The following is a 20870-nucleotide window of genomic DNA, read 5'->3' on the forward strand; positions in this document are numbered from 1 at the left end:
CGTACTGTATAATATGGCCTCAGCAGTAAAAAAAAAAAAAAAAACTATTCAAAACCACATGTTTCAATGCCCCTATCTGCCACGGTGACCGATAGTTTGCAAAGCTGCTACTGTGCACACTTACCGTTGTACTCCTCCGCGAACTCCTCATCAATGGTCGGCAGCATGCCTGAAAAGCGAGTCTTATCAATGTGCTGAGGCGAGTACGGGTGGACAGAGGTGCCGTACAGAACCAGGGACCACTCCTTCAGTTTGCCTAAGAAAGCAGAATCCTTTTAAAAATCCTCCCATACGCAAACATATTTCAGTTAACGGCGAGATTTCCATTTTATTTGCATGTTGAGCCACTTTGACACTTGAGTTTTATCAGGCACATATTTACTCAGGCACAGTTCTTCAAACTGACTATCACAGCCGAACAGCTGAATTTGTGGAAAGTGAGCGTCAGCTATTTAAAAGCTGATTATATCATGCGACAGGTTTAATGATACCCAACAGAAAACTAAGCAAGTTACATGGAATTATAGTGACTGATGTAACTGCCACTCTTGATTTGAGACTTTAAATTAGTGGGTTATTTTAGTCGTTAAGTTGATTGCCTCCAGAGCCACATGTGTGCCCGTGCTGGTAGTACACTGCAGTCTGCCAAAATCTTTAGTCTGTTTAGCTGCTCTTTGTTCATTTAAATAAATCTGCATCCTGAAAAATAAATACCAGAAATACCAGTGGGTATGGTGACTACTAGATACTCTTAACGGAAGAATTGCTGAGTTATTACCTGGGACTTTCTGACTGCGAAGTTGAGAAGGTGAGTCGTAGATCTCTAGGACCCAGTCGCCCGTCGCCTTCTCCCCCCAGCAGTGAGTGGTCATAAACTCCCAGTTCTTAAAGCCCTCCATGGAGTGATCAAACAACCTGTGCATCAAATACACACCCACGTACAAAAACACATGCACACACACAAGTCACACAGTTATATCTGATTAGGGATCAACTTTAGAACTGTAAATACCAGAACAATCAATCATTGCCACTCTGTGAAAGACCATTACAGTCTATAATAAATAGTAGACAAACACTGTATAGGACTGCTGTTTACTTGAAGTTTTACTTGGGAAAATTAAAGACCGGAAAGAGAAAAATTTAATTGTTAGAAAATTTTACTGGACATTAACAACATAGGTATTTAGAATACTACATTCATTTATCAGCAATGAAGATGAGGATCGTAAAATCTGAGCCACCAATAATGAGATTAAATAGGTTCTCCATTGTAGATGGCAACTCTGATCATGCATCATGGCAAAATCAAGGGTCACAGGTCACTACGATGGAGCCGGTGTGTGCGAGAAGGAGAGGAGAGATGTGGCCCACAGAGCGCTTTTAATGTCGTCTCTGCTGGACAGATCATTTTAATAACAGAAAAAGGCGTAAAATTGCCAAGAAAAAGGTGTCTTCAAGCTGACAAGTATCAGTGTAAACTTCTCTCCAAGTGTAAAAACAGCAGGTCCCACCTCAGAGCCCCTTCACAATTTGATTACACATTAGATTTGTAGTTCTCAGACTGGGGTGTCTGCCCTCTCTGGCTGGTCACAGCGTCAAAAGTACGCAGGGCATGAGAAACCAAGGGGGAGAATCATTGGTAAAACTAAGATATATGAATATGTGGAGGGAATGTTATTCATTCGATTTTTAATGAAGTGTTTGCTCATGCTATCACAGTAGCACTGATTTAACTCAGACTCAACTTATATCGTGAACGTGGATATATTCAATGTCTATGATAGGAGAGATAGGTCAGAATTAGTAGATGGAGAATGTTTTGGCTCAGTTCCATGTCATATTTAAGTTGACATTATACACCATCCAGTCGCCACGTGCTTTTGAAATTTTGAAGGGTTGTTGCTCAAATAAGAATAGATATGCTCTTACTATTCTTGCTTAATATCCAACTACACAAGTTAGTAATCTCTCAATCAATAAGGACCTCTGCTCTCAACTGATAACACTCCACAGGTTTGACTGTGGCAATATAGTCATTATATAAAACCCAACAATTACCTTCACAAAGGAAAAAAATCTATTTCATTCTTTTAACATGTTTTGACCTTAAGGGTAGAAACTGAGTTTAACTACAGAATTATAGTTCTGTACCTGTTGGCAAGCAGCTGAGACTTGGTCCCTGAGGGTGAAGTCAGGTTGATTGACAGGTCTCCACGCCGAGGGTGTGTAATAGTAATACGCACGACCACGTGCTCCAGATAGATCACATGGTTGTTGGAGTTGTCGGTGCATCCGGTTGCCTTGTACACGGACCGAACCACATGCTCCGGACGGATGGTTCTGCATGACAGGACAGCGGTAAATGAAGCCGTTAGGATGATGAGAAAAGGCATGCTAAAACTGAATCTAGCCGCGGTTTATTATTCATGAGAGCTCGATGAGTCGATGCATAATATGGAGCACATTTTCTCTAAGTGAAATCCCCTTAAGACTGACAGTTTATTATGAGACAAGGTTCACTCACAACCAACTCCACTTACAAAGAGTTGAGAGACCAGATGTGCAGACATAGTGGTATTAACTGAAGACACTTAATTAGGCCATCATTAGGGTTTAGCTGGTTAATCTCACCTCAGCCATTATATACCTGACCTGTACCCGAGATCTGAGGGCTGTGGCTGTCTCACTCCACTGAGACATTCAGCTCTCTCTGCTCTTGAAAAAGTGACTGACATACAACTCAACATCAATCCTCTATCCATCTTAAAGCAATCCCATGCACTTCTTTTCAAACACAGGACATGTTAAAAAAAAAAAAAAAAAAAAAGTTCACGGTAAAACTTTTCCACTTCTTGCCAAAGACGCTGATAAGAAAGACAAAGATCATTATTTGCTCCGTCTGCTATGCACAGCTCAGCAGCAGAAAGACCTCTGAACAGCCAACACAAACATCTAATGGCCCCTTGAATAACATCTGTGGAATGATCTAATACAATAGCAACAAAACACCAAAAAACAGGGACCGTTCCAGAAAAGGAAACAATGAAAATCATCTAGCCAGCAAAAAGAGTCACATGGTGCTGCTGCACAGCAACTGCACACGAACCCACTGCATTAACTGGATTGAATGCCAAGTTTACTCAGTGGAAACTACAACAGAGTGGGTGTATTACACAAGCTGGCAAATTGACTTTTAAATGCTTACTATTATCATTTATGCCAGTGACGTGCTATTTTATCATGTATTAGAGACCATCTCTGAAATTCCCAGTTGTCAAGGTGACAATCACAGTGATGATGTTTTAGTGACAAAGTGGCACAGCACAGATGTTTATCTTCCAGGCGGTAATTATGCTGCGGTAACGATAAATAGTTGCCATCTTCAGTTGTATAAAGACAGTATGTATTCACACTAGCTTGATAGATTACTAGAAACAAAGAGCAACACGGTGGCTTATTTGATCACAACAAATGTTCTCTTTTGTTACTCTGACCATGTACACTGTTGATCAATTACAAGTAATGACCTGAATGGGTTTAGTGAAAGGCTATTATAGTGAAACTAATAACTTCCACTTACAAATGTTGCTTGAATCACCAAATCGGTCTTATAATTACGAGGTCAGCCATTTAGTATGAAAGGAGCAACAGTGATTTGTTATTCAAAGCAGCACATAGTGATCTGTCCTTTTCATGAGCGCCCACACTAAAACAATCCATACTAATTTATCCATCTGCCTTTCATCTCAGGTCATCTTTCAATTTAAAGCCTGGTCAGCCAATTGAGGGGACAATGGGTTAATGTAAGCAATTTAGAATAAAAGCTGGAAAAAGGAAAACATTAACACAAAGAGTCATGATGGAATGAGTCTTTGTGGACGACTGTCCTGGGAGACTAAAGCTGATATAACAGCTTTGGCCTCTATTACACAGCTCAGATAACTGAACCGTATGCAGGAGATCGAGCAGAGCAGATGCACAGCTGATTACCACCAGCCTGACTGCACACGGATCATGCACTTTTCCTGGTTCATTCTCCAAGTGGACTGCAGAGATCAGCTGCAGAGAGGCATTACCAAACATAGTTAGAAGGGCCAGCTAGAGGGGGTGAGGGAACACAGTCGTGAGGTGACGTGTAGATTAACTGTGTGTGAGCAGTTACACCAGAAGCACGGAGTACTTTGTATACAGTACATGCTTCCAGGAGATGTGCCAGCAAAAAAAGTGTACTTTTCTCCAAAAAAAACTGCTCAATGTAAAAACACAGACGCACATCAATAAACACAAATTAACGGTCTACTAAGGTTTGGTTGACAGTAAAACATTGTTTAAGACTTTTTGGGGGAGACTGAAAGTAAGGTTTTAAACTTTTATACATTTCATGTTTGTTTTGCCTTTTCCTCCCTGGAGCCTTTCATTTAAACGGATAGAAGTCTTATTCTCTTTAAAAACAATTTACTTAGGAAAGAAGCAACGAGAATAAAAAAAAAAATGGCAGTGTTGTCTTATTCATATCATACATTACACGAGCACAGAGGCCTAAGGACAGCTGCATCTGACACAAGCCAGACTTTACATAAGCCTCATATGGACCGACTTGTGCACTGGAGCAGAACAGACAGAATGACACTGATAATGCTGCAGTTGCTGGCCACTGAGCCTTCGACTGAAAGCAAACCAGTTCAGGGCCCAAGTTCAGCCAGCCTAATACAGAGTAGCGCTAAGGCTTCCAGCTGCATCAAGAACAACAAGCTGTGAAGCCCTGGCTCTCGGTGTAAGAGTGTGTGTGTGTGTGTGTGTGTGTGTGTGTGTGTGCGCGCAAAGTAAAAGTCTTATGTGAGAATGAGAGCCACCCTGCCAGAACTAATGCTTGGCCCCTATCAAGGTACAGCTTGCACAACCACACTCTAAAACACATGCCAGTGCAAAACATCAGGGACAGAAAAAAGAAAAAAAAGAAATACAGTACAACTGAGAGAGAGAGGGGGAACAGACTGAAACAAAGAAACATGGGTATGGACCAGTGAAACAGACATTTCCCATTCAACATGCAACCACACTTGCTGGTTAAACTTGTACAGCAGATTTATGTGAATCAGAGAACATATACTACAGTTAGGCACGCTTATTCTATGAGGACAGACCAGTCCGTGTGACTTGTATGACCCCTTCAGTTCAACTTATCAGTATATGAGTGCACCTGTTCTCAGGTGTGACTGTAACTCACCTTCATGGGTAAACCTGGGTGAGATGCAAATGACATTTCAGGCAAGAAAATTGCTTCCAGCGATGTAATAGTAGTTCAAAGAAGGCAATTTATCTCGGTGCAAAGTGAGGCCAACTCAATGATTCTCCAAATCTAGTGTGGAAGAACTTAACTGGCCTTAACAGAGCCCTGACCTCAGCTTTATTGGTCATCTCTGGGATGGACGGGAACAGAGACTACAAGACTTGTCTTGTGCCTAAATGGGAGCAAAAGTCTCCACCAAAGTCTTCCTTGAAGTGTGTAGTAGCGGACGAGTGCCAAAAGTTTTTGTATTGAGATGTGCAGCATTCGCATCGAGGCACGATGTCAGCAGATCTATCCTAAAACAGACTTTACGCACATTTTTGACTCGCGTGTCAGAAAGTCGGATAGCTTGTTTGAGCTTGTGCCTGTGTTGTACCTGATTTGTCGGTCAGCGCTCTCCACGCAGATGTGCTGAGCTGGGACTTGCTTCCATCCCTCTGCCTCCTTCACCATCGCCTCAGCGTCCATCAAGCCAAAGCCGTACAGGTGGCTGACTGCAGAAACGGTCAAACAGTGGAAAGTCACAACTGATCAGACCACTCCTTTGCTGACTCAACTGTTTTGCAGACCAATGAGGATTTACCGTTGTTAGAGCTCTGGGACAGATTGTGAAATTTGCTGACTAAACTCACGTCGATCGATCATGTGAATGAAAGGGTCGGGTTAAGCATTGGTGCGATTCCAGCACAATTCCAGGCTCAAAATGTTTCTTTATGAGGAAAACTCCAGATCGAGTTGTTCTTCTTAAACAGATTCTTTATTATGCGTACAATGAAATTACTCCGAAAACTTAACTCTCCACTATGAAAAATATAGTTTGGAAACCATACAACTTATCTTATGGGTACAGCTAATAAACGATGAATTCTTTTCATACTTCTCCACCCCCTTTCTCTGCTTTGTCACTTGGAAGATCTCCAGGTACACTGAGCCTGCAGCCTGGCTGACCCTTAGTTTTCACTCTCTTGGTTTCTCTCCAACTCACACTCACAACACACACACGCATTTATAACACACTCAAAGTTACAAAATAGCACCCACCACATGGACCCTGACAGATGGCAGCTGGCGGCGCAGTAGTTAGAAAGCAAGAACTAAACATTTTTGGAAACAGCTCATCACCCCTCCTCTGTATGGAATGATAGGAGTGCCACAAAAAAGAATAAATCTGTAAAAGAATAAGAAAATAAATGAGGAAATATATACAGAAATATATCAATAAATGTGGAAAGAAAGACAAATACCTAAAAGAATAAATATGGAAATATATTTTAAAAAGAAAAAGACGAAACATAAAAGAATTAAAGTATTTTCATTTTCACATTTATTTGTTCATTTTCCTTTATATATACACATTCAAATCTTTTTTTTAGATAAATATTTTTATCCCTCCTTTACTTTCAAATATGTCATTTACTTATTCCTTTATATTTCCTCATTATTTTCCATTTTGCTCTTCTTTTCTTTCTTTTTTTTTTTTAAATACATTTCTCATTGCTTTTTCGTTAAATAACTCCAGTTAGTCTTTCCTTTTTTCATCGGGCTTTATACTCTGGGCCAGTCAGGTTTGAGCCACAGTTGCCTCGTCCACAGAGCCAATAGGGTTTGAGCACGAGCGCAATCATGTTGAATCGGACTAATTAATCTGTCACCATTTCACCTTGACAGTATATCAAAATCCATTTATGACCACATTTGAAGTGAGAGATCAACAGTACCGTTACCAAATAATTCGGCCATTAGATTATTTTACAAAAACAGTAAGTTGTACTGTAAAAGTTAACATTTATTTCTCACCTCAAACAATTATCAAATAGATTTTGTTTGATAAATGAGGGAGAGATTAATTGGTCTTCTCATGCAAAAACTCCTAAAAAAGAAAAGGGGTTTAGTGCTCGATCAAACCCGATTGGCTGACAAGACGAGGCAGAGGCCGACTGTGACTCGAACCCGATTGGCTCAGAGTGAAAGCTTGATGGAAAAAGTTCAAACTAACTCGAAATGAAGCAATGAGCAATTAAAATCAATCCAAATGGAAAAGAAAAATTAAACTAAAGGGATAAATATAAATGAAAAACATGATTTAAAAAAGAAAAAAAAACATGGAAAGAAAATAGAGCAACTCGCATTTAAGAAATAGAGATTTCATGTCTAAAAATTAAAACAAATCAATGAATAAATGAACAACCAATAAATGAACAAATAACTGAAAATAGATGAAAACGCTTTTCAATGTTCTTTTGTCTTTTGCCGTCTTAATATTTCCACATCCATTTTTTCCTTTGTCTTTTTATTTCCTCATTCATTTCTGTATAGATTTCTTCGTTTGTTTTCACATCTTTTTTAAGATGTGTTCCTTTTTTTGTGGCAATCCTAGGATTCCATTTGCCGGACTAAAGAGAAAATGATGCAACCAAACTCCTCTGAAGCTTTTCTACCCAGACTTGTCTTAAATATGACTAAATACGGATACGTTCATTTCTGTGACGCCGTCCACATAAATGAACTAAAAGTAATGACTTTTCACGTCCAGCTGATTAGTTCTGTTGTGTCGCACTGGAATTATGGTATGAGCATATACATGCTTGGATGCAACATCGTGAGTTTTTCTGCTTTTGTTTCAAGGTTTACGTCACCTGCAGCCTTTGCAGGACCATCTGCGTCCACTGACAATAGATCTTTGAGTTATGTGTTGTGTCAAGTAGTGTGTGTGTGTGCGTGTGTGTGTGCGTGTGTGTGTGTGTGTGTGTGTGTGTGTGTACCGTTGTAACCAGCAGCATTAGTCTTCCAGTCAGGAGCACTAAGGTGTCCAGCTCTAGAAGTCTTTACAATGATGTGTTGGACATCTCTCCAAGTTAGAAGAGCACTAAAAGAGGAAACAGACACAGAAGTTTGCTCAACCATACATCATCATCTTATTTATAATATTATATATAATATATCTAGCAAGTGTAGGAATGAATAATGTTGTATGAACTAGGCGGATGAGTGACACTGTGCATAAATCCACATTCATACAGCACAATGTAGCGCAGGGGGATGATGCAGATGAGATGGTTATGTATAATTCATTGTGTTGTGAAAGAATGAGCAGAGCCTGGTGTGTGGATGTGTGTGATAGTCAACACAGTATTACAGGCAACGCTTTTTCTCTAAAAGAGCTGTATGAGGGTGAGTGAATGTGGCTTGTAGGGTAAAAGCACATTGAGTGGTAAGCTAGACTAGAAAATACAGTCCATTTGCCAAATAACATGAAGATGTAAACCTAAAGTGTAATAAGGACAGTAGGAACATTAACTAGCAGACATAGCTTTGTTAATGGGAGTAAATCTAGACAGGAAAGAGAAAAACAGAGGAATAGAAGGGGCAGGGGATTAAAAACACAGCAAAGGCAGGGACAAAGGATGAAATGTAAAATAATGTAAAACAATGAAATACTGTAGGTAGAAGATCACTCAGATGAAAATTACAGAAGGCATAAATAAGAGAATATGGATGCGCGTTCATCCACTCTTAGTTTCTCAGATCTCACGTGAGATCCATTTCAAGATGGCAGCCATGTGTCTTTTGATGTCCCAACATTACATTAAAAGGAAAAACCAGGAAGAAGTGGGTCACCAAGTTTCCTGGGATTCCCTTCCATCTCATATGTTGGCCAGATGCTCCGTTCCCTCCCCTGGTGTCACTGCCTCTAGAATTGGCAATACTCTAAAGCGTCTGAACAAAAAGTTATTTTCTAGGTTTGTAATCCAACAACTGGGTTTCGCAATCTAAGAAATGACACAGGTATAGTATGAGGGGGAGACAGGGAGCAACAGGCCATTGCCTGTTGAGTTGTGTGCAAAGGGGGCAGGTATGTTTAAAATCGTGAACATCTGGAGGATTGTGGGGGGGTGGGCTCTGCCCGTCACACATTTAGCTGCAGACTTTCACAGAATGTAGTCAAAAGCAGCTTTTGTGCATGCTCTTTATTCTGTAATGTTCAGACAGATTTACAGTACAGACCAAAAGTTTGGACACACCTTCTCATTCAATGAGTTTCCTTTCTTTTCATGACTATTGACTTTGTAGATTCACACTGAAGGCATCAAAACTATGAATTAACACATGTGGAAATATGTACTTAACAAAAAAGTGTGAAACAACTGAAAATACACCTTATATTCTAGTTTCTTCAAAGTAGCCACCTTTTGCTTTGGTTACTGCTTCGCACACTCTCTGCATTCTCTTGATGAGCTTCAAGAGATAGTCACCTGAAACGGTTTTCACTTTACAGGTGTGCCCTGTCAGGTTTAATAAGTGGGATTTCTTGCCTTATAAATGGGGTTGGGACCATCAGTTGTGTTGTGCAGGAGTCAGATGGATACACAGCTGATAGTCCTACTGAATTGACTGTTAGAATTTGTATTATGGCAAGAAAAAAGCAGCTAAGTAAAGAAAAACGAGTGGCCATCATTACTTTAAGAAATTAAGGTCAGTCAGTCCGAAAAATTGGGAAAACTTTGCGAAAACCCAAGTGCAGTCGCAAAAACCATCAAGCGCTACAAAGAAACTGGCTCACATGAGGACCACCCCAGGAAAGGAAGACCAAGAGTCACCTCTGCTGCTGAGGATAAGTTCATCCGAGTCACCAGCCTCAGAAATCGCAGGTTAACAGCAGCTCAGATTAGAGACCATGTCAATGCCACACAGAGTTCTAGCAGCAGACACATCTCTAGAACAACTGTTAAGAGGAGACTGTGTGAATCAGGCCTTCATGGTAGAATAGCTGCTAGGAAACCACTCCGAAGGACAGGCAACAAGCAGAAGAGACTTGTTTGGGCTAAAGAACACAAGGAATGGACATTTCCAGTGGAAATCTGTGCTTTGGTCTGATGAGTCCAAATTTGAGATCTTTGAAAAAATGCCAAGAGTGTGCGAAGCAGTAACCAAAGCAAAAGGTGGCTACTTTGAAGAACCTATAATATAAGACATATTTTCAGTTGTTTCACACTTTTTTGTTAAGTATATAATTCCACATGTGTTAATTCATAGTTTTGATGCCTTCAGTGTGAATCTGCAATCTTCATAGTCATGAAAATAAAGGAAACTCTTTGAATGAGAAGGTGTGTCCAAACTTTTGGTCTGTACTGTATGTGCAGCAGTGGAAAAATACTTAGTAATGTCAACTCAGGTTTGTTAAGTACGAGAGAGATTTAAGTTTTGATGCTGAGAATCACTTGATTATAAGGATATTTGAGGCCAGCAATATTTAGAGCGCGGGGATTTAGTCATTACCCAGTCAAGCTGCATGATCCCATTCTGATTAGTCCACAAGACATTTGTGAAACGGTTCACAAATCATGAATGCAGTTAACTGCCGTTCACCTGTCCTATGTGTTAAAGATTGGTGTGAGGTCTCCATGGCTCTGAAAATGTGTCAGTTTTATTTGTTTTTGGACAGAACTTATTCGATATGTTAAAGGCCATCCATGAGTCTCTCATGTTGCAAAGATGATTGAGAATAACAAAAATGCTTGATAATGCTTAATAACAGATGTCACTTTTGTAGAAAAGTAATGAGAGAGACGTCAGTGTTTCCCGCAGGAAATTGCTTAGTCAAGGTGGTGAGCCGTCGGCCGGGACCAGGGGTTTTGCGCGGATAGCGTTCCGTCGGGTGGCGGGGGTATTTGGAATGGGACGGGGGCTGTTAGCGCAATAACGAAGCTGTTTAAGAGCTGTAACACTTTTTTATTTACATTATTAACTATTTACATTAACAACCAGTAGGTGTCACAATTCAATGTTATCAATGCTGTCTTTTAACGTCTGAGCCTGGCAAAGCATTATTACTTCGGTTTAAAAAAAAAAAAAGAAAAATTCTTTTTTTTTGGGAACGTTGGCAAGGCAGCAGTGCGAGTTTGCTAAGGCGGCCGCCTTAACTATAATGCGCTGCAGGAAATACTGGACGTAATCAGCTGATCGGTAAAGCTTTTTAGGATTTTCCTGATACATGGATTTGCTCCTGCTCAAAGCGGTGGTTGAAAATAAGGGAATCTAATAAATGAACGACTTGTCACTTAAAGAAAACCCAATACATCGTAGTAGCACTACAATGCTCTGAATGCACCAGTAGCTGAACAGGCTGTTCTCAGTCCAAAATTCACTAAAGCTCTCAATGAGCCCACACTTATCATTGCCAACATCTTAAACATAAACAGCTTTTTAAAAAAAATCAAGTAAATAGAAATAAAGGATAGTAGCGCAGATCAGTCCTGTGAGAAGTCAGAATAATTAATGTTCACATCAATATTAATAGGCTTAGCTGCCACTGTGTAATTATGGCTCCATTAAAGTTTTATGGTCATTAATTAAAAGTGGCTTTGGCATCGTTATGTAGGCCATGACCGCCTTCCCATAAACAAACCAATACTAATTAATGGAGAAGCTCACAGAAAGGGGAAAAACCAGAAGCAAATAAGAAGTCTAATATAAGTTTCTCTGCACTTCTCTCAAGTGTAATTATGGATGAAAACACCCGGGAGTAATCTGGAGGGAGAAGGCAGAGAGCAGAGAGGAGAAAATGAGATTTCATCTCCACTTCCCATAAATTCAATCCAGTAACAGCAGATTATCCTCTAACCTGTCATTTTGTGAGTATACATTTTTACTCTAAAATCCGTGCAGTTTTAATTCTAAAGCAGACAAACAAAGAAAAAACGTTTATATTTGTTTTGCCTTGATAAGACCCTCCGAGTAGGACAGGTTTATATGACAGGTTGCTCCTCTCACTTTCTTGTTTGTTTCTACTAAATTTCTCAAGGAAGTCTTCGACGTCTTAGCTAATTCACTTTTCCATTTCTACAGACACAAGGAAAGATTCTTTAAAAAAGATCCAAAAGCTTGGCGCGCTTAATCATCAATCACTTAAACAACATCTTAAACTTGGCAAAGAATTAACATAGTACACCAGTGTTCCAAAGTACTCTCAGGTCAAGAGAAACCCAACATGACAGATAGTTTAGTAAAGTCCAGTTTAAGGGTATCGTGTCATGTTTATCGCAGAAAGTTTGCTCGCCCTCATTTACCTGATAAGAGCAGATGTTATCAGTACTGTGCCAGCTTGTCTAAACTGTTTCCCTGCCCCTCTTTCATCCTGTCCTCTTTGACTGCACGTGCACACAGGCAAGAAACTGAATGAAATGACTAAAAGAAAGAAGAGAGTTTGCCTTGGAGGAGTAAGCAAGGAGCACTGTGACAGTGGTGGAGGCACAGCAAGAATGGCAGAGCCAGCGGAAGTGGATGACTAGAAAGCAGGCAGGCAAGCATGTGTGATAATCTTGTTGAGGAAACAGGCTTATGTGCCCAGTACTGCCTGGAAACCGAGAATTTGGATTTGATTATCCAGGCTAATCGATGTGACCTCGGCTATCTGAGCTGCTCAACATGTGATGGGCCTAATTCAGTCTCTGTACCTGCTGTGAAATCCTTGATTTTTATTAAAAATGAAGCCACTTTGCAGATTTCACAGAAAAGCTGGCGAGCAACTGTCGTACCCCATAAAAGAAATTAAAAAAAAAAAAGAGGCAACAACAGCGTCTTGAAGGGATGGGGACAGGACACTAAAACATAGTGGAAAAATAACTTGCTTTCAAGACTTTTCTTACATTTTCCTCTCATTTCAAGAGCGAAATGCTGCCCTGCCCAAACACACCCTTTCTAAATCAATCAAGGTTTTAATTTTCTTTCAATCTTCAAAAGGGAACTGCCATGTCCAAAAAAGTGCAAAAAATAGTGGTCATGATATCCCATTACTTTCCCACAGTAATATAGCATAGAAATGACAACCATCTGCTTTTATCACAGTCTGGGTGTTCCTGAATACGAAACTACTCTTGGAAATTGTCGTTTCATGAGCATTTATTCATATTCTAAATTAATCAATTACTTTCAGTGTTACTGAAGTCGAGGCGTTTCTCAAAGCTGAAACCTTGTGCCAAATAAAGGCCACACGGCAGAACACCACATCAACCAAGTGTGTGCAGTAAACAGCAGAAATGCAAATGTATTTTACACCTGCCTCGGGATATACCGCAGCAAGTTAACTCTGTTTACAATACACACACACTGCTGCCAAACATGGTTGTCTCTACACAATAGAGACAAAATTTTTTGCCACTGTAGAGGTGTGATGACAAACCACAACCTGAGAAGCAGCCATTGTTTACTGAAAGAAGGTCTCTGCATAATCTGCCTCTACTTCAAAACAATCCCAAAGACCTGTTTAAAACCCAAGGACGTCAAACTGTTGATCATCGACAAGCTTCCCACTGCCTGCGTCGGTCTGGGTGAGAATAACAGGTAAATATTAACAGCTGCTAATTTCTTTTGCTGAGCTTTCTGCCTTCATCACTTGTACCCAGATATAGAATCAAACTGTATTTGTGCCACTCAACCCTTGTGTATCAAAGCTGAGCTTTAACACTGCATCCTAACCATCTGTGCTAAGGGAGCGCAACCTTCAGATCAGTACAAATCTCTGCACAAATTTTGCAACTCCTCCAAACAGATAAAGGCATTCCTGCAATTATGACTATGAGAAGAAAAAAAAAAAAGTCTCACGTGTCCCCATCATGGGCAGAGTATAAAAGAGCATTAGAGGTTAAGCAAGGTGCAAAGGGATGAAGTGACGGGATGAGGTTAAGTGGATCTTACTTTGCCTCCAAGGCCAGAGCAATGATGGCAGCAGCCATGGGAGCTGAGGCTGATGTCCCCGTGTGACTGTCTGTACACCGGTGTCTGAGATCTGTTGTTATCTGTCAACAGAGAGGAAGGACAGGGTCAGAGAGATGCACAGGAAACACAGGAATGATAGGGAGGCCTCACAGATACAGGAGAAAAAGAAAAAGTTCAATAACATCAGAAGTGCAGGGAGCCAGCAGCGACTACAGGACCTGAGGAGAGAGACTGAAGTCATGAGGATCAGGAAGATTTAAACACACCTGAAGCTCCTGAAACACACATTCCAGCTTTGATTTGCTGCTGTGCACAAGATAACACATAGTTATGTCCACACACACAAAAAGCATAACGCTCTCTCCAAGGCATCAGTTTATTCCAAAAGAGAAACAAAGAGCACAGTGTATTAGGCAATAAGGGGCAATAAATCAAGTTATTAAAGAGGTGTATGTTCGCTTTGATTGTACGGACTTTAATCACCCAACTAGCTTGACAGCTTGACAGTCAGTCAGCCAAGAAAAGCTTGGCCAACTTCCAGCCTGAACCCTCATCAAAGGACCTTTTCTGCACAGAAAAGTTCGAAGGATTATCTAAAGACACACACACACACTCACACAGAGAGGATCTGTAATGATTTTGTAAGAAATTAAATTGGTCCAAAAGTATCAAAGTAGACAGGCCAGTATGTGCTGCAGCAGACAGCCCGAACTTCTGATATATGAGGTTCTATTGTTAATTGTGCTAAGTTGTGGGTGAATTGTAAAGAAAGTGTGTGTGTGTGTGTGTGCCAGTCTGTAGCATCAATATGAGGAATGTAGCAAGACACTGGCAGACAAGTTAGCTAAAAGTGGCCAACCATCCCCGTTCATCCCAGTAGGTCATGGGAGAGATGTGGTCAATTTGAGTCACGGTCACCACGCTAGACCCCCAAGCAAGTACAAACACACAAAAGGCCAAGTTAACGCCAAGTTGTGTCATGCTGCACTCTAAACTAAAATTACACACTGTGTGTGCAAACCTACAAAGAGACCCACATTTGCAAGCACGTTTCTCACACATTTGTTACTGAAAAACTACAATCAAAGTTGTATCTGTTGTGTTTTTTGCTGCAATCTAAATGAAATCATGTCTTGGCTGCTTACCTCGAATGACTGTATTTGAATTATTACTTAAACACAATGCTTTGGTGCCGGGCTAGGACAAGAGCCAGTTTAGAGCTAGTTCAACTTTAGATCTAGGAAGCGGTTGACTTACCACAGAAAGAGAGCCATTCTGAGCAACATCATTATGTCACTTTAAATGTCTCTTCCAATACATGTCTGAACCTCCCTCTGGTGTATTGTGAATTTCTCTATTGCACTGCAGCACAGAGGGACAGTTCATCTCCACTGATCAAAGTGTCCGTCTCATTTTTCTTACAAACTGATATCTTATCTTCATCAGTTAAGTTGATAAACAACAAATGATGTTTGTGTCTGTGAATGTTCCTTGCAGAGCAGGCGAGCTTTTCCAAATGCTGAACGGCATTTATGATCACGCTGCAAACAAGATTTCTGCACACTGTTTAAAGCAAGATCAAGAAACACTAGCTGGTAATATTTAAGAGAAAAAAAAGCACATACAATTTGTAACCAAAAAAAAAGGCTGCAAACATGGTTTATAAATTGAAAACCACTGTCTTTTATGCTGCTGCAAAAGGAAAATGAGCTTACACTGCTGCTTCGATCTCACATCCATCTTCAAACTCAATGGTGTTTTTAAAAGTATTAGTTGGTCCGATTGGTGTTCATAACCCTGAAATCCCTTAACCCACTACCCCTGATGTGCCGTTCATTGTTCTAGACAATCAATGAGTTGGTGCAGTTGTGGCCCCAGGTTTTTTTTGTTTGTTTGTGTGTATGCTGGAGCCAGAGCTTTGCAAGTCAAAACAGAAAGAATTGCTTCTAAATTAGGCACTGGTTCCAAACCAGCTTTGGAAATACCTTGGTGGAAAAGGTCCAACGCATGTGTATTAAGACCCAGTTCTCAAAGTCTACACACACACACACACAAACAAAGACACTTCACTTCTTACGATCTTTCGGTCGTAGTTCTCCCCGCTGCTGTACGTCGTGGTCAGTGTGGACGAGCATTCTTCCAGGTACCAGGGCTTGCGTCCACTCTCAGCTGTGCTGGAGATGGAGATGGTGTAGATGGAATTGGTGTAGCCGTCACAGGAGCAGTGATCTCTGCTGCGCCCGCCGTTGCCTGAAGCCCATACAAAGATAGAGCCACGGCCCTTTCTCCCCTGACAGGAAAAGAAGCAAAGAGGTTAAGATTTCCTCAGTACTTGAGGGTAATTGCTGCTGAAAAAATGCTGTATAGTCTTGATTTTTTTTTTAAGATCTTTTGATGTCTAGCAGAAAGGTTGTTACAGAATTTGGTTCGGGTATTTTTAAATAATAATATCCAAGTTCAGTAATCATGTTTAACCCTTAGGAGTCTAATATAAATGTCAGAGGACCGATAATAAGCTCTGTAAATCTCATGTCTTTTACACACACAATAAAAAAAAGCAATATAAATTTGTTAAAAAATTATTTCTATGCATTCAATTTCTGAAAGATCAATAAAACATGCGACAGACTCCTAAGAGATGTCGGAGATGTTAGTGAGGTGGGGTTTTTTTGTTACATGTTGGGTTAAGGGAGGTGAATTTCAGTCTCTTTTCCCTCTACTGCAGCAGAGGTGGAAAGTTCCTTTATTGACTGAAATATGGCTTCAAAATAAGGATACTTTCTGTTCAAATTGTGATAAACTGTCAAAATCATGCATGTTCAGCTCAAAAGTGATGTTTGACTTCAGCTTGAACTTTCTCAAAAAATCTGTTTCTGTTACATTTGTTGTAAATCTAAAAGTTGAAAATGACAATCTCTTTGTTTGCTAGAAAGACAGAAGAGTTTTGCATATATTGTGCGTAGTATTCAGTAGGTTTTCAGAACACTCCAGTTGTATTCAGAAGATCTTAAAAAAAATAATAATAATAAATTAAATAAAATGCAGCCTCCATTATTTTTTGGACGTTCAACACCATTTCAAACCCACTTGCTCGGGTAGAAACAGTGCAACCAGATCTGGCTAAACTTAATATGATCTAAACACCGGACCTAGTGGAAGAAAACGGAAGGTGTCACAGCTTTGGTGAGGACCGACTGTCTCATGAAGGTAAAGTTTAGCCAGAAGTCAGCGGAAAAGACACTTGACAAGCCGACTGACACTGTGATTCACAGCGCTTGTCATGACACACAGACCCAACATACACATGCAAGTACAGGGCAATAAAAGGTAGGATTGAGCTTTTCAAAAGAAAGGCTTCTGTAAGGAAGTAATAGGTGCATGAGCCCTTCTGAGTGAGAGGAGGATTATACTGGAGCAAATACTGACAAATGGGAGTGACGAAGAGTTACGAAAAGAAAGAGGGGAACAAAGACTGGAGGAGGAAGAATAAAGGAAAGGAGAGAGACGAAACGCAACATGAAACAGAGAGGACGGCAAACAACAATGCACGACAATACCAATTACTCGACTGTTTTTTCAGAGACTCCATAACAATATCCAGGATTCAAGAAAAAGAGTAAAACAAAATGTTTGATTAATCAATGATCAAAACAAACTTAAGTGCTGAAAAATAAAGTAAAAACTGCACTGAACCAACATTTAGAGTTATTGCTTGTTCTTTTCTTCTCTTATGAGTAAAGCTGCATAAATAGACAGCCGTCTTTAAACACATAAAGACGGGTATATAAGAAAGCATGTGAAAACTATCACACAAACAAGGTAAACTTGTTTAAAACCAACATGCTGCAGCACAATCCACAGCCGTCAGCCTTACCGCTAACACCTCCGCTCCTGATAAAGTGTCTCTTCATGGTGCCACACGTTACTTTACCAGGTACGCCATCGCCACTCAACTTCACAGAGACAGACACAGCAGTGTGGGGAGATGTAAGCACATCCTAATGCCCAACTCAGTTGGACAGATGTCTCCCTAACCTATGTCATAGTTAACCAGCATATCCGGAGGAAACAGGGACACTTCTCTACTCACACCAGGAACGTGTCAGTTTTTGTTTTCCTCTTTTATCCATTTCGTATCGTGCCTTTTCTTTTCTTGTCTTGCAGTCTTAAGCCAGAAAATTTGGAGGTTTGTGTTAGCCCCGACCGCCACCCTTGATTGCCCCGTCTCACTGCTTCAAAGTTCTACATTTGTTTCACCAAATGGAAATCAGCTGCAGCCAACTTTGTAAATGTGTAGATCAAGGCTTATGAGATGCAACCAGTAAATGACTTCACCCCTCTTGACCTTTGCTATGGCTTTTCCGCTCCACTCAGCCAACATCCCAACACCAGCTTGTCGCTATGCAAAATAGGTGATGAATATGTAAATGAATACATGCTAATACAGCAGGGCTGCTCTCTAATGTTGGGATGAGCTTCAAAGGTGGAAATGGACAGAAAAGAATCTGCCGTGTGAGCACTGGCACAAAACAAATCTGTTTGGAGTGTGTGCTTATATCTGTTCTTTCCGTAGGAATACAAATGTCAGAGTCTTGGTTGTGAAATGAAGCACAAGTTCATTTGCACATATCTCTGCATGTACAAGTGAATGTGCCCACCGTGCGGATGCCGTTTTCAAAGGCCTGCCTGGCCAGAGATGCTGGTCCATCAACAGTCTTTCCGTCGTCATCAGGTCCCCAGCTGGCGCTGTAGATGTCGATGTGCTGCGGGTTGAGGCTCAGAGACCTGGCCTCCACCATGTCTGTTACATCTCCATCCAGCATACGCACACCTGAACACAGAAATAAGGCACGCACAAAATCCAGTTTAATAAATCTTCCAGGTATTGTCACTAAATCTGCCAATAAGATTTAGTATGCAGCCACTGGAACTTCACCATAATTACTACAATAAATTCAAAATGGACAGGCTTGTCAGATATCTCTAAGTCAGTAATCTTACCTTGAAAAACATCAATATTAATGCAAGAAACACAAAATAGGAAGATATACAAATACATGTGTGTTATTTCTCTGTAAATATGTATGTTCATGTAACAAATCTAATCAGATAATCTTATTAATCTCATTTCTGACCGACTAATTAATGGAAACGACTGAACTAGTAACTCCTACAGTGAGGGCATTTAGTGGTTCTGTCGGGCTGCAAAAGCGGCATTATATTATAGGTTGTCTTGAGTGATCAGCTTTACTCTGCGAGTGATGTCCATTTGGATAACAATGCCCGCATTCACGGTAATAGAGGGGAATGATTTGCTGAGTATGAACATCTGAGAGAGAATTTGGAGCAACTTTAGACGGTTTTACATCCCTCAAAAAAAAAAAATAGAGTTTGAGAGACTTAATGAATCAGTGTTGAGACACACTGAAGCTGCTTTTGAGCCGGGTGTTCAGGAGTCCCTTTTAGAGGCAAATTGTAGGTCACAGTCATTTTATCACCCTATCATATTATAAAGGCTTAACCATTCTGACGTACACAAGCCTCAGCTGAACCAACATTAATATGTCAAAAATAGTTAACAAATACAAATAAAATCATCACTCACCTCCTATTCTGGCATTATAGGCAATTCCCACAATGCAGTGCGAGTTGTTTGCAGATGCAGCAACTTCCCCCGCACATCGTGTACCGTGTCTGAGGAAAGGGCAGGAATGAAGGGGCTTAATACACAAATCTAAACACACTCAGACTGTATGTGAGTTGGAGAATGTAACAAACAAGGCTGCACAAGCAGAGGTGCACAGACAACTTAAAACATAAACATGCTACTTGTAAAATAGAATTTCTGGACACGAACAAATAAATACATTTTTCCGACAGATGTGTACATTACTGTTAAAGCGGTTGCAAACAAAATGGCTGAAGTGTAACAGGTGAAGCAAACACTACAAGTCCAAAGTGGGCAGCGGGTACAGCAATGTACTGCTCCAAAAAACAACAACAAGAAAATTGTGTCTAAAAGGAATGAGTCAGACGCCCGATATTTCCTAAACAATTAAAAATACACACAGACACACACGCGACAGGGTAACATTCCACCAGTGGTGACAATCGGCCCGGGTCAGCGACCAGCGCAAACAAACATAGCATGTTTGTGTCCGCCGCCTGCTCATAAACACCACTTTCTGGATCTGCACAAACACACTCAAACACACATGCGCCTCCAGCAGAGAACATCTGTATCAACCCCCCCCCCCCCCCCCGGAAACATCTCTAACCACTGCCATGGAAACCCAGCATCTAGCTTTAGAAACCCACGGGAAAGACCAGTAGACTTACAGTCCAGGGAAGCACTGAGACTAAAGAAAGTCTGTGTCACAGTGACCTGATTATCTCAAGATAACATTATTTCAACAGCTTCAATAACAGATATAAAAAAAAGAAAAGAAATACTCACTATCTTCACTTAGCACATGTTGTAACAAATCATTTCAAACAGCAAGCATAGTAGTCCACTATTTTGCACAGTATAAAAAGTAAAAGCACAGAAACATGAACCTTTAGATTTGAACATTTTCTTGAAACCATCTTTCCACTCACCTTAATTCTATTTCAAATTCAGATACTGAGTAGTCCAGGTTTAGATGTGGATGCAGGAAAGGTGGCAGCTGAATTATGAGCTATTTAGATATTCTACAGACATGAACATAGACAAATCTACAACATTTTGACAAATATAGTGTATGAGAAAATTTCAAATGAAATGGAACTGCATTAGATGTATGCTGGAAACATTAATATACCATATAAGAATCCACCCTTTGGATGACCCTGCCTGAACTATTTCTGACCAATGAGCCTC

General features: G+C 40.4%; 1 protein-coding gene across 2 annotated transcripts in view; it reads right to left on the bottom strand.

The window, feature by feature from the left end:
• pcsk5b (proprotein convertase subtilisin/kexin type 5b) overlaps positions 1-20870 on the bottom strand; it is a 61812-nt gene that overhangs the window by 13004 nt on the left and 27938 nt on the right. For both annotated transcript variants that reach the window (XM_075467886.1, XM_075467885.1), the window contains exons 6-14: positions 19614-19702; positions 18667-18839; positions 16086-16298; positions 13988-14088; positions 8056-8159; positions 5670-5787; positions 2155-2343; positions 779-915; positions 125-256 (exon numbers count right to left, since the gene is read on the bottom strand). In XM_075467886.1, coding sequence (XP_075324001.1) covers positions 125-256; positions 779-915; positions 2155-2343; positions 5670-5787; positions 8056-8159; positions 13988-14088; positions 16086-16298; positions 18667-18839; positions 19614-19702 — 1256 coding nt within the window. The remainder of the gene's footprint in view (positions 1-124; positions 257-778; positions 916-2154; positions 2344-5669; positions 5788-8055; positions 8160-13987; positions 14089-16085; positions 16299-18666; positions 18840-19613; positions 19703-20870) is intronic.

Source organism: Odontesthes bonariensis, chromosome 6 (genome assembly GCF_027942865.1).
Source record: "Odontesthes bonariensis isolate fOdoBon6 chromosome 6, fOdoBon6.hap1, whole genome shotgun sequence".
NCBI lineage: Eukaryota > Metazoa > Chordata > Actinopteri > Atheriniformes > Atherinopsidae > Odontesthes > Odontesthes bonariensis.